Source organism: Dendropsophus ebraccatus, chromosome 6, assembly GCF_027789765.1.
Source record: "Dendropsophus ebraccatus isolate aDenEbr1 chromosome 6, aDenEbr1.pat, whole genome shotgun sequence".
NCBI lineage: Eukaryota > Metazoa > Chordata > Amphibia > Anura > Hylidae > Dendropsophus > Dendropsophus ebraccatus.
In genome coordinates, this window is record NC_091459.1 from 138,794,617 (window position 1) to 138,809,241 (window position 14,625).

The window sequence follows — 14,625 nt, forward strand, 5'->3', positions numbered from 1 at the left end:
AAGCGTTGTCTTGTTCAGATGCGTGACACTTTATCTACTGAGTTCATATAACAAACACTGAAGGTTATAATGTCTTATAAGGGTCTTTCAAGCAGTCGCATGGTTTTGGAGTCTCTAATCTTATAGACTCTGCTCAATTTCCCCAAGGAGGGGATAGTTGGAAAAGGCAGTAGCGCTGTCTGTCTTGATGTTGACCTTTGCGTACTATTAGTATAGGTACTGTGTATGATGCTTTTGGATTAATAGCAGTTGTATTAAGTGTTCTGGGTTGGTTGATACTAATTGCCACTCTTTGTCTGTTTCTAGATTGATGCAACTGTTCCACCTGAAGACATTGATGGTTCTGGAGATGATGAGGATTATTCTGGGTCAGGGTCTGATGGTGAGTACATATGCACTAATGTCATTCACACCAATGGCACTTCTGTTCCCATATCTAAGAAAAGTTTAACAAAGTTCTTTTAATTAAAAGAGAACCTATGACCGCTTTCATTCTGGCCAAACCACAAGCCATAGGGGTGATCCCTGGTGGCCTCTACCTATCCCCCTGGCCTTGAATGATAGGTTCCCCCTATACCCAAGGAGGAAAAGATCTATTGATTTGAGACTAGTGGAATAGGGAAAAGCCTTTAATGCCGCCCTAAAGACTTGTGGTCCAGACAGCATGAAAGTGATGATGGGTTCCCTTCAAAGAGAAAAAATCTTAACCTTTAACCCAGTTGGCCCGCTCCATTGATGAACATTCAGAGGGGAAGGGGGGGTTAGGGGTACCATGGCGGCCTGGGACGGATCTGTCCCAGTGCTCCAAAGCGCCTGATTAGTTTGATATAACTACTAAATACACAGAAATGGCGCTGAGGATGAAGGTAAAGAGACTTGGCTTCATCCTCAGCACCTTGTGCACAAAAGGGGCTTAGACTAAGCTGCTGATAGTTTCTCATTAACACCGCTAGACCCAATATCTGCTTCATAAGATCACATAGCTTTATCCTTGTGACATGTGATTTTTCTTTTTCAGTTTTGCTTGTTGACTTGGAGTCTAAGGGTGTGACTGTCTTCTCTACGTCTGCCCCGGCACTGGTACCCACGGTGGAAGGGTCTACAGCAGCTCAGGAGCCGGAGGTTGTCGATAAGGAAGAAACTAATGTAGAAGTCACCACAAAGTCTGCCGAATCCACCAAAAGTCAGGAGGACATCGTCGAAGACTTGTTTGCTGTGGATACAGTTGCTGAAGTGTCTACGCCTGAGGCCACAACACCACAATCACAGCGGACCACCACAGCTGACTTAGCAGAGGAGAATGACACAAAAAAACACCATCACCACCACCACCACCATAATCATCATCACAATCATACAACTACTATACCTCCTACTTCTGAGCCACATGGAGAGGATGAGAGTACAGCAGGTGCCCCTCTTGATGCTGGTGAACCCGTTGATTTGCCTGAGGAAACTACAACCAGTATACCAGATGTAGAGGCTGAAGTAGATCACGTTCCCCAAGAACCTACAACTCCTGTGGAAGATTTGCCAGAACATGGTGGTATTCCGGAAGAAACCACTTCTGGTTCTACCAGTACTTACCCGGATAACAATGAAGCTACGGTAGAACCATTAGGCGCTGATTTTCTTCCAGAGATTGAAGGTTCGGAAACTACAACTGCAGAACCTCCCACATCTCATCATCCACACCACCACCATCATCACCACCATCCTCATCATACTACTGCAAGTGCAATCGCTGAAGGAGATGTTCAGCAAGAAGTGACTACTAGTGCCTCCGACCCAATTGAACCTGAGGATAATGTTCAAGAAGCTGAACCTACAACTGCTGTGGCTGAGGAAGAACATCCCCATCATGGTCATTCTCACCATACACATCACCATAAAACTACACCCAGTCCCACCGTGCCGACAGAAGCTGAGCAGCCTCCTGAAGCCCACACACATGAACCTAAGGGCAGGAGAGTCCATGTTCCCGATGTTAAAAGCACAACTGCTATTCCAGTAATAAATGAAGGGGAAAACCTTGCCGAAGATACAGAGACCGACGACTTGCCTAGCGCCACTGTTTACTATAACGTCTCCAGGAATCCATTTGACGAAAGTGATGAAACTTCAGACTCTAAAGAGGAAGGACCATCGGGGGTGGATGAGGCAAGTGTTGCTTATTTATCCTCCTGACCTAGTAGACTAAAACAACTGTTTTGACCAAGTTTTTTTCACTTGCTTTGGTTGTGCTGTGGGTGAGAAGCAGACTTGAGGCGACCTCCGTAGGGTCGTGTCATACTCTGCTTTTTGTCAAGCACCATTGCAGTTTTTGATGCACTATTTTGAGCCAGTGCCAGAAGTAGATTCACTAAGAAGTAGTATACTCCCCCCGATTAGTCTGTCGATAGAACTACTGTGCCCTAGGGCTGTGGCACCTCTCTTCCCGCCTCAGCAATAAGTGTTTTTTTTTTTTTTTGTTTTTTTTTTTTCCTTTAAAATACCTAAATTGGGAGAAAGGCCGAACTGGACACTGCATGAGGTTTACATGATCCGTAGATCTGATCCACGTACGGATTGTATCCATGAAATGTGTGTATCTGGGCTTTGTCACTTATTAAGGGATTTATCCAGTAGGGCATGTCCTGACTAGTGTTGAGCAGAGATGCCAAACTGTTTAGATTTGGCAAACCAGAATGCTCGGCATTTCACTCCCCGCCTATAGCTATATCCATGGTTTCCAGGACTCTAGGGCTGCATTTAACTTCTGCAGCCAAAGGGGGTCAAAAACCAAATACTCTGGTTCGGCAACATTCTCTAAACCAAATAGTTTGCCATCTCTGTTCAGTACTAGTCTTTACCGAATTGCAGACAGGCAGCAATGTTGTTTTTGGAGAGCAGTCTCTTTAGTCTCACGACCATTGATGGCAGACTAGTGTACATAACGTTATAACGTTGGCTAATGTGGGTGAGTATTTTAGTTGCTTAGAGGTTACCTTGGATTTCTTATTGTGATCTTTGTTAGTGGACCACTCCTGGGGAGGGTGGTAATGGTCTTGAATTTCCTCCATTTATACAGAATATAACTGGATCAGTGGAGTCCAAACTTTTTCTTTTTAGAGATTGTTTTGTAACTTTTTCTAGCCTGGTGGGAATCAATAACTCTTCTTAGCGCTTTTGTTTATGCCATGATACACGTCCACATCTTCATACGTTATGAAGATCAGCCTTTAGTAGGTTCCTGTTCTTTACATAAAACATGTCTCCTACATTCCTGATTGGAAATCACCTTGAAATTAGCTTATCTGATGTAGTTTCAGATAAAATTTATGCAAAAATGTAGTGTTATACAATCCTTTAAGTTTCTTAGCCGTTGAGCTGTACTGACTATAAATGAGCTTGTATATTATACTTTTTTTTTTTTTTTTTTTTTTTTTTTTTTCTTCTCCTTTTTAGGATATATTTTTTGAAGCGGTTGCTCCAGAGAACAAAATGAACCGTGAAGACACAATGACCGATGACGGTACCTCCAACGCCTCACACGGTATCATGGAAAGGAAAGAACTTCTTGCAGGTAACCCCCCGCACTCCCCTGGGATCTTATGTTGTGTTTTTCGAGGCTTCTTTTGTATAACTTTTCATGTGTTCTTATACTTGACCTCTTGGGTTGCAGGAATCATCGCAGGTGGAGTGGCTGGGTTGGTGTTTGCAGCGTTCCTGGTCGCCTTCGTATTATACAGGATGAAAAAGAAAGACGAAGGCAGCTACTCTCTGGAGGAACCGAAACAGTCCAATGGTGGATATCAGAAACCGAGGGAACAGAGAGAGTTCTACGCGTAGTCCTGCAAATCTTCAAATTCTCAATAACGGCCTTCACCACCTTGTTTTCAACCCACAGCTTTTGCTCTGTGGCCTTTTTTTATTTTATTTTTTTGGTTTCATAGGACTACTACTGGACATTATTTATGGAGAAAGTCTTCAGCGTGCCTTACCACAACGCCGTGCCTCTATACAGAAGGCCTTTATTGTCCACACGAGTTAAAGACTCCTTTAGCACTGTCACACCGTACCCCTTGACTTTTTTTTTTTTTTTTCCTGGGTGACAGTACCTTCCAGAATAATATAACTAATGCCTTACTAGAATTGTATATAGACTTTTTTTTTTTTTTCCCCTCCTTCTTGTCCTCTTGACCGTTTAATGGTACAGAATCTCGGTTTATTCCAGACTCCACATCAGCACTTAAAATGCGAGTGTTACATCCAGAACTCCGAGCGATCCGTTACATTCACAACACTAAAGTCCAAAAAAAGCCGCCCAGTGGTTGTTTCTACGAAAAAGTCCGTCCGATCCTTCTCGGTGGCTTTCCATGTGTTTATTTTTGTGTTCCATTTTTTTTTTTTTACTTTTTAAGCTTTAAACTGCCGCACCTATTTATTCACTTGTTTGTAAATCTACAATGTCCATGATCCGGCGTCAGTGGTGATCCGCGCACCTTTCTCAGTTTCTAGGTTATCTTCTTGCACTAGCCTTTTAATTTTTTTTAATTTTTTTTTTAACCTTTATTGATCTGTTTGCTGTTGCATTTTTTTATTTTTTTTTTGTTCAATGTAAAAGTTTTTCTTCCGTCCTTATCAGAGGATTGCAGTGCCAACCTTAACGCATATGATGCTAGGGCTTGTTGTTTTTTATGTTTTTAGTATACTTGTATATTTTTGCTGTAAATGTTTTAAGCAGGTTATGAGAATTGATTTAAGTCTCTGTTAAGCCTAAAGAAAAAACTTCTTTTGCCTTTATTATATATAAGGATCTAAGAGCCTTAAAGGGGTACTCCGGGCCAGCTTACTTTTGAGGAGAGCTCAGACGTCGGAAGGCTGATGTCACAGCACTGCTGCGTTGCAGCGCCGCCATACTGTGTTGTGACGTTAGCTGAAGAGGGCGTCTCGAGAGTACAGCACAGTGCTGAGTCGGAGGAGGAGGGTGGCACAGTCTAAAGCAAGAGACGCTCTCTGCAGCTGACATCATGGCACAGTATGGCGGTGCTGGAAAGCAGCGGTGCTGGAAAGCAGCCGTGCCATGATGTCAGACATCTGGCGGCTGAGCTCCTCTTCAGAGTAAGCTGACCCAGAACCCCTTTTTTAAGTTACGTTTCTAGAATGTGTAAAGAAGTGGTTGTACTTCCAAGAGTGTATGAAACAGACTCTTTGAAGGGTTTATCCAGGATTGGGAAGACATGGCTTGTTTTCTTCCAGAAACAGCGCCACTCTTGTCCTAAGTTTTTGTGTGGTATTGCAGCTGTGCTCCATCGAAATGAATGCCAATTCATTTGTAGTATCACATACTCCTCGAGGACAAGTGTGGTGCTATGCTTTGAAGAAAGCAGCCATGCGCTTCTAATCCCGGAGACTCCTTTAAATGTGATCCAAAAAATAATCCCAGAAAGGGTAGGACGCTAGATACTCAGTGGCAGGTCTGCTTGTGTTACGTTATAGGATTAATATGCTTTCATAAAAGTTTTTGATATGTCCTATGTTTTAGGGATCCGAGTTCTTGGCACCTTCAAGTGCAGATGGGACCTGTCCCCCGATCAGTGAGGTTAGGCAGGCTATCCCTTTTGGGAGTGTAGAAATTTATAGGGAACCTGTCTGTCATTACTTTCATGCTGCCCGAATCGGTCATGGAGTGGTCCTTGGTGGTCTTTCTCCGCCTTACCAGACTTAATAGATCTGTTTGGACGTAGGAGAGATATTTCAGATAGAAGTAACCAGGGATGACGCTGATGACTTGCAGTTCAGGCAGCATGAAAGAGATTCCCGTAATGTTACCCGACTGCCATACTGCATGTCATCGAGCCGTCCTAACAATAGCAAGAAGCAGCTGGATAGAATTCCTTGCTCCAAGCTAAAAAGCTTATTTTTGGTGACTCTTATTATTTTTTATTTTAGCAATGGGATGTTTATATCTGTAAATAGATTGAAAGAAATTCTTAGTATTTTTCTAATTGTTGTGATTTTTTTTTTTTTTCCCATCCTTTCTAACACTATTTCATACTAAAGTCTTGGATAAACTGCATCTCAAGTGGTTAAAGGGAACCTGTCATTGCTTTCATGCTGCCTGAACCACAAGTCATATAGGTGATCCACGCCTGCCTTGATAGTTCTTCTCCCTATACCCATCAAGGCTGGTAAGGGCAGGGAAGTCACTGGGGACTTCTCTGCTTTGTGGTTCAGGCAGCATGAAAGCAATGACAGATTCCCTTTAAGGTGTCCTCCCATACAGACTTAAAGGGTTTAACCAGGATAAGAAAAATATAATATAATAAAATAAAAAGCACCACCCTTGTGCTAAAAGTTGTATTTGGTATTGCAACTATCCTCCATTAACTTTAGTGGAACTGAGCTGCAATACCACACCCAAACTGGGGGCAAGAGTGGTGCTGTTTTTGGAGGAAAGCAGCTATGTTTTTCTTATCCTGGATTACCCCTTTGGTTGGGGGTCGAGAGACTTCAGCTGTCTGCTGTGTACTGTGGCCAAGATGATGGGCAATGCTTGAAAAGTCTTATGCTTGGTTCGTATTGGTTAGAATAGAACTAGGATCACCACCTTTGGACATCAGTTGCCTTGGCTTCTGTACTACCCAGTGCTCCACCTGCGTCTCTTCACGTCTGATCGGATTATGCAATCATAGGGACACCTTAAAGGGGTACTCCGAGCTGGGGGGCTTTTTTGCCTATGGCCGGGGAGGAGGTGGATGAGGGCAATGGCGTCCCCTTACCTCCCCAGTGCCAGCACCGTGTCCTGGATCGCACCGCAATCCGGGACACGGCGCTGGCACCGGTGAAGTAAGGGGGCGTCATTGCCCTTCATCCACCTCCTTCCCGGCCATAGGCAAAAAAGCCACCCAGCCCGGAGTACCCCTTTAAGCTGGCTGGACACTAGAGTTATTGGAAATTCATCTGTCCTGACACCAGAAACACATTCAACATGGAGGGACTCTTCAGGCAGTGACATTACTTGAAATCACAGGATTGAGCATGTTGAAACTAAGCATGGCCGTCCCTGCCCCCCATCATCTGCCATGAAGAGATGGTCACACACTTGAGAAAGTCAGCAGAGGCCAGCTTTATATTTGCAGCCATGACAGATGTAGTTAACCAAGAACTATTTAAAGGGTTTCTCCAAGCTTAGGGGAAAAAACATGGCTGCTTTCTTCCAGAAATGGCCCCTCTCCTGTCCTCAGTTAAGGGGGTTGTTCAGTTCCATTGAAGTGAATGGAGCAGAATTGTAATATTGCACGTGACCTGAGGACAGGGGTGGCACTGTTTTTGCAAGAAAGAAGCTGTGCTTTATCCAATCCTGGACAATCCCTTTACGTAATGCGGCCGTGAGTGCTCACAACTCAGGGATAAATGCAGGAGAAATGAGCAATAAGCAAAGCTACGTGTTTGTTCTTTTTCATCTGCCTAATGTAGACTTTGCCTCAAAAACAGCGCTGCTGCGTTAGTGTGAACGTGCCTTTACAGATGTCACAAGCCACAGGTTCTGATTTTACTTACCACCTGTTCCTGTTTATAGATTGCTACGCCTATAATAGAGCAATGTTTAAGGAACCTTTTGACTTTGTACCATGTGACTCATGTTAAACAGTTTTCTGTAATATATTGTAAGGGTAAAATGCAATAAAATTTTACTTTAAAAAAAAAAAAGTTATTGACTTTTTGCAGCAAAACTCATAATGGAACAGCACGTTCACCCTTTTTAAAGGGGTTGTTCATCAAAACTTTTTTTCTTTCAAAAGAACTGGTGCCAGAGATTTGTAATTTACTTCTATTAAAAAACAAAAACAAAACTCACGTCTTCCAGTACTTATCAGCTGCTGTATGTCTTGCAGGAAGTGGTGTATTCTCTCCAGTCTGACACAGTGCTCTCTGCTGCCACCTCTGTCCATGTCAGGAACTGTCCAGAGCAGCAGCAAATCCCCATAGAAAACCTGCTCTCCAGACTGGAAAAGATAAACCACTTACTGCAGGACATACAGCAGCTGATAAGGGATCTGGCGGAGGCAAGCCCGATCAATAATTAAAGCGAGCTCCGATCTGCTAGATGGGCACTTGTTTACAGAGGCTATTTAGCATTTATCATAGATATATATAGTTAGCGATGTCAGTGCAGCCATTGCCCCAAACTGTTAATTGATTACCCCTGCGCATTCCCGGCCCCTCTCCCGCCCTTTGGCGCGCGCTCCCGGCCTCTGGCGCACTCTCCCGGCCTCTGGCGCACGCTCCCGGCCCTCTGCTCTGTTCCGGGCGCCACAGATTCTCTGAGCTGATGGGCCGCTCAGCCAGTCACTGTCCGCGCTGGTTCCTGCCACTGATTGGCTAAATGGCCTGTCGGCTCAGAAACTGCTCTAAAGCTGCAGCTGTGACGTTGGGAGCGTGCAGAGGCAATCTATTAACAGTTTATTTAACTATTAGCTATTGGCCGCGCATCACTATTGCGCAGTCGTTGGCCGATCATTTTAGATCCGGACCTAAAGACACAATTAGCTTTGTCTTTATAAGGGTGCACTCACACTACGGAATCCGCGCAGATTCCACCACCCGTGCCGTAGACTCCATTCTATACACAGATGGAATCCACCGTCTGCTCAAAGAGTTGACAAGTCAATTGTTGGAGCGGGCGGCAGAATCCACCTGTGCATAGTATGAAGTCTATGGGACGATCAGCGGGTTATCCTTGCACATTCCGTAGTGTGCACACACTCTTACACGGAGCGATAATCGCCTATTATTCTCTGTGTAAGTCTGTGTATTAAAATTGTTTTAAAGAGCACTGTACTGGACCACCCCTTTAAGGATGGGAATATACCCTGCTTGCCTTTGGAGTTTGTTGAGCCTTAGGAAGTTTTTAGCTTATATTTGTTTGTTTTCGGGCAGGACCTGCTGCCATCTATCTATATCTATAGCGGTTCTTGTATACCTCACTCTATCTGTACATTTTATGATCCTGGTATTAGGACACTTCTCCTCAGCCGATAAGGAGGATTGTTTATTCCTTCCACAGAACAGACCGGAAGGTCAATGAGCCCAACCTGCACTCACATCAGTTTATGACCCATTGACCTTTGTCTCTTTACCCTCAGGGCCTGATCCTACATCTAAGGTCCTGTCACCCGCTCCCTGTTATATTCACCAGACACCTGAAGATTCTGCACACAGCTGTTTGCAGGATAATATTACAAGTGGTGATGTAAAAGAAGTACAAAATGTAACAAATTACATAATTATGGTGGCCTAAAGGCCGTTTTACACAGCCTGAATTGCCCAATAAGCGAGTGCTGATCTGCTAGATCATCTCTCACTTACAGGGCTCGACTATCATGCAGCAAGGGCTGCATGGACATTGTTTCTGATGTCCGTGCAGCCTTTTCTTTATATAGTAAATATATATATATATATATATATATATATATATATATATATATGAGTTTTAAATAGTAAATAAAAAATATATACTTACCTGCCCCCCCTCCCGTGTCCTTCTGCCTCTTCCCAGATGACCAGAGCCGCCACTGAAGTTTCTACACTTGTCTCTAAAGTGACCGATGGCTCAGCCAATCGCTGACCAAGACTGGACAGCACCGCAGTCAGTGATTGGCTGAGCAGCCTCTTCAATGACGAGTGTAGAAGCTTCAGCGGTGGCTCTGGTCATCTGGGAAGAGGCAGAAGGACACCGGGGAGCGCGGAACAATCGAATTCGAACGATAATCGTACGTGTAAACGCTGCGAACGATCAAACGAGGAGCGAGAAATCGTTCATTTTGATCTTTCAGCAACTTCTCAAATCGTCGTCGACCGTTCGCAAAAAATTCGCAGATCGTTCCGTGTGAACAGTCGTTCGCCGATTTATCCAATGTGTGAGATGGGCTTAAGCGATCGCAAAACGAATTTTCCGTACGATATATCTTACCGTCTAAACGCTGATCGTTATGAAAACAAAATCGTTACTCTGACATGGTTAATCGTACGATCGGGCCAATTATCGTTCTGTGTAAACGTAGCATCAGAATATATGGTTATTATTTACTATATACTTTCATCGGCTGCCGGCCGTGCACCTCCTATTACACGGAGCAATGCGCAGTCAGCAGACAAGGGTTTTTCTATATGTTGGAAGACTACGATCAGCTTGGGATTTGTAGTTTTTCAACGGCTAGAGTGCCAGTGGGTCACCATCACTATATAGGCATTTGGGGGATGGATTTATACATTTTTCACCATACCCAATGCATCTATAGCTGCTAAGTTTTTTTGTTTTTTTTTTTGCTCAGATTATAATGCTGGATTATATGTCTCTGCTGTATATATTATATATGTTTTCTACCCAGCTGTACAGATAAGCCGGGTTTCAGCACACACTCATATCCACGCTGCTATCTGCCGGTTTCTGTCCTTATCGGCTATAAAGTTGTTCTATTTGCAGTGGATGCCAGGACTTTTGTTCCCTTTTCTTCTGCCTGGTTACCGTATGTCTCAGACCTAGTCATGAGGGTGGTGCTATGGGTCGATAGGCTTCATAAAGCCATATTACTAACCTATCTAACCCTCCATAGAAACCTGCCCAACAAACACTGGGTTACTTTCGGTTACACTGTACCAGACTCCTGTAAGGAGCGGCCGTCGACTCGTACTGTAATGATTTAACAATACCATTAGTCATACATTAACCACAGCTGTGCAAATACGCTGTATATTAGGAGACAACGCTCATTGTAATGCTCTCAAAGGAAAGGCAATGGTTACGGGGTCTGAGCGCCAGAAGGGGCTGATCAAGGGGAAGCCCACCGGCAGAAATTGGCACGGAGGACGTACTTTATATTGCACTGGAAAGAAGAGTTGCCAGACCAGTAAAACGAAGGCTACACAGAATGGAATTTGTATAAATATCATATAGTAAAAGCTACTATACAATGCAGTAGCAAAGAAAGCCATAAGTGAAATGGTAGATAGGAAATCATTGTCCATAATCCTCAACCTTGTACCTGGTTACGGGACCATTACCACTTATAGGCATTGCTATATGTATATGCATGGATGGATACTGGGGCATGCTCGAGTCCAACGTAACTAGAAATAGCTGGGCCCCATAGCGAACTTTTGATTGGTCCCCCCCGGCTGTCCACATAGCCATAAAGTGTAGTCATACCCTTTAAAGGGGTACTCTTGGTGTATTCTCTCCAGTCTGACACAGTGCTTTTTGCTGCCACCTCTGTCCACGTCAGGAACTGTGCAAAACTGTAACAAATCCCCATAGAAATCCTTTCCTGACATGGACAGAGGTGGCAGCAGGGAGCACTGTGTCAGACTGGAAAGAATACACCACTTCCTGCAGGACATACAGCAGCTGATAAGTACTGGAAGACTGGAGATTTTTAAATAGAAGTAAATTACAAATCTATATAATTTCTTACACCTGTTGATTTAAAAGAAAAAGATTTTTGCTGGACATCCCCTTTAACATTTAACTGCAAGTGCTTGATAAGAGCGCTCATAGTTAAAGGGACTTTTGCAGCACCCTCAACCACCAGGTGCCGCAAATGATGACGGCTCAGGGGGCCATCCAGTGTATTGCAGGAGTGGGCCACCGGACCCCCTGATGCATCTATTTGGATCCGTTTTTGCATTGGTTTCCGTTAAAAAAAAACAAAAAACATTAAAGATAACCATTTATGCAATTCTGTTAATTCTGTTTTCTTAATAAAAATAAATAAAAAGAAATTTGAAAAAAAGAAAAAGTAACCATTTACAAACGTATCCATCAAACAGACTGCAAAAAACGAAGTGTGAACCTACCCTAATAGATACATACCAGGGTATAGCTGGCCCTAAAGCTATGGCCTGGACATGTTATCAATAGATGGGTGACCACTATCAGCAGCATTGTGAGAGTGATGATATAGCATTTCTATACCTATAGATGGTATACAGGTAAGACTGTACGCCGGTGATCTGCATTGTTCAAGGTAAAGTGAATGACAAAGCAATATGGGTTACAGAGGTTGTAACCACAAGGTAACAATCATGGTAATTGCATGGTGACATAATAATCCTAGACAGATCCGTCTCACTAAGCAAATAAATACAGTTTCTTATAGTTCATCCAGTTCCTGTATAGTCGAGTTTCATCACATCGAGGGACAAAAGAAACTTCTCCCGGTTACATTTCGCCGCTGCCGGATCGGTCAGAAGATGTGATCGATATCCTGGACAAAAGAATAACTGTTTAGGCCCGTGCTCATTAATGGAGAGCTCCAGACTAGAGAGTCACAGATCACCACAGACGCCAAATTTCCACAAATTTTTGCAACTTTTCCTGACAATTGAAAATTGCCAAGAACAGTGTAAATCGTCTCCGCGTTTTAGACAAATTTTTTTGTTAAAATAAAAAAAAAAAAGGGGCAGAAAATGTTGGTATAAATCTCTTTTCTTACCTTTAGGCCATCTTTACACACCATCACTATTTTATGGCTCCAAAACTGAATACCCACAATCTGACCCCCCCAAACCACTTGTACCTTTGGATCGCTGCTTTTACTCCAAGATCTGTCCTGGGGTCCATTCAGCAGGTGATGCAGTTATTGTCATAAAAACAACTTTTAATCCGGCAGCGCTGTGTCTAATGGCCGGGGCTTACATTTGTATATGCATTAAACTGGCACCACCTCTATGTCCTTCCTAATGGGGGGACATGATTGAAAGGGGGGACATGATTGTAAAGGGGGGACATGATTGAAACCTTTAAGTATGTTAAGGGACTAAATAAGGTTCAAGAGGGGAGTGTTTTTAGTAAAAAACTGAGCTCAAGAACAAGAGGACACAGTGAGAGGTTAGTTGGGGGAAAGATCAGAAGCAATGTAAGAAAATATTATTTTACTGAAAGAGTAGTAGATACCTGGAACAAACTTCCAGCAGAGGTGGTTGGTAAATCTACAATAACAGAATTTAAACACGCCTGGGATAGACATATATCTATCCTAAGATAATAAGGAAGAAAATACTAAAAGGGCGGACTAGATGGACCCAGTGGTCTTTTTCTGCCGACAATCTTCTATGTTTCTATGTTTCTATGTTTCTTCCTCCCCACCCTCCTCATCATTAGGAATGCTCCAGGCATATTGCTTCCTATTCCCCACCTGTGTGCATAATGAACATGGGCTGGATCTTTAATACACCTGTGCAAAGCTCAAACAGCAGTAAATGTTCCTGGATCATTCCTAATGATGAGGAGGGTGGGGAGGAAGGACATAGAGGTGGTGCCAGACTAATGCATATACAAATGTAAGCCCCGGCCATTAGACACAGCGCTGTAGGATTAAAAGTTGTTCTTTAGGACAATAACTGCATCACCTGCCAAACGGACCCCAGGACAGATCTTGGACTGAAAGCCGCTATCCGAAGGTACAAGTGGTTTGGGGGGGGGGGGATACAGGTTGTGGGTACAGGATCGCTTTAAATAAAAATGTTTAAAAAAAAAAGTGCATTTTTTGCATTCGGGATGGTTTCCCCTTTTTTTAGCTGTAATTTTCGTTGGGGGGGGGGGGGGGGGCTGTAGAAATATTTTAATCAGAAAATGACTGTTTGCAATTGGGATGTATTATGGTCTGTATTATTCCCCAACTATGTCGTAAAATGCATTCAATCTCAGATTTTGTGCCTATAAGGGCTGTAATAAAGCCTGGTGACTTGATGTATGTAACCACTCGCTTACGGCATCCCCCTTAACCCCCCACGGCCCCATGCATACATGACGCAGTCCGTACTTCGGGGGCTCCTGGTGTCCTGACCTCCTGCTCAGCCAATCAGCGCGCTGTCCTGCCGCTGCCGTCACTGATTGGCTGAGAGGGACGTCAGGATGCCGGGAGCCACAGGACAAGCCGGAGTGCAGATCCAGTAATGTATGCACCGGGCCGCGATGGCTAAGGGGGGTGCCACTTACGTACTCGCAGCGGGATGACAATTGCGCTGCAAGTATGGAATCCTATTGAAACTGACAGGAGGGGAATCACATATCAATGCGATACTGTTACGTGTGAACCCACCCTTAGGCCATGTTCACACAACGTGAGACAACAGCCGCTGTTTAACATGTTCCTCCGCTTGATCGGCGTTATCACCCATAGGAACATTATTTTCCACCCATAGAATTTGCTGGCTGTACAGGTGTGACTTGAAATCAATTACCATTGATTTCCATTCCCACTACAGACAGCAGGACGGCCATATGGTGTGAACAGTCTATTTCCTACAGCCGTAGAATATAGACATGATCGTTATTTTGTACGGCCGCAGGGAACAGCGGCCGTAGTTGATGTATTGTGCGCACATCAACGACCATTCTATAGAAATCAATTCATTCGGAAACCTACGACCATTGTGTTAAATGACCACTACAGCCGTGGGTTTCCGAATGCATTAGAGTGTGAGAATGTAGATTAGGCTTGTGTTTCACCAATCCATATGGCTGAAGACTTATTTCCAAGCAATGCTTTATGGGAAAACAATATGCAAATTACCCCCCCCCCCTTTTGAAGGAAGAAAACGAGAAAAAATGACGAGCCGCCCCTCTGTAGAAAGCTG

The 14,625-nt window shown here is 43.8% G+C and overlaps 1 protein-coding gene across 1 annotated transcript in view; it reads left to right on the plus strand.

Annotated features, from left to right (window-relative positions):
• The window catches only part of SDC1 (syndecan 1), a 30,016-nt gene extending 23,266 nt beyond the window's left edge, over window positions 1–6,750 (plus strand). The window contains exons 2-5 of the mRNA XM_069973132.1: window positions 307–382; window positions 1,019–2,160; window positions 3,448–3,565; window positions 3,665–6,750. Of these exons, the coding sequence (XP_069829233.1) occupies window positions 307–382; window positions 1,019–2,160; window positions 3,448–3,565; window positions 3,665–3,831 (1,503 nt within the window). The 3' untranslated portion in view covers window positions 3,832–6,750. The remainder of the gene's footprint in view (window positions 1–306; window positions 383–1,018; window positions 2,161–3,447; window positions 3,566–3,664) is intronic.
• The last annotated feature ends 7,875 nt before the right edge of the window (window positions 6,751–14,625 follow it).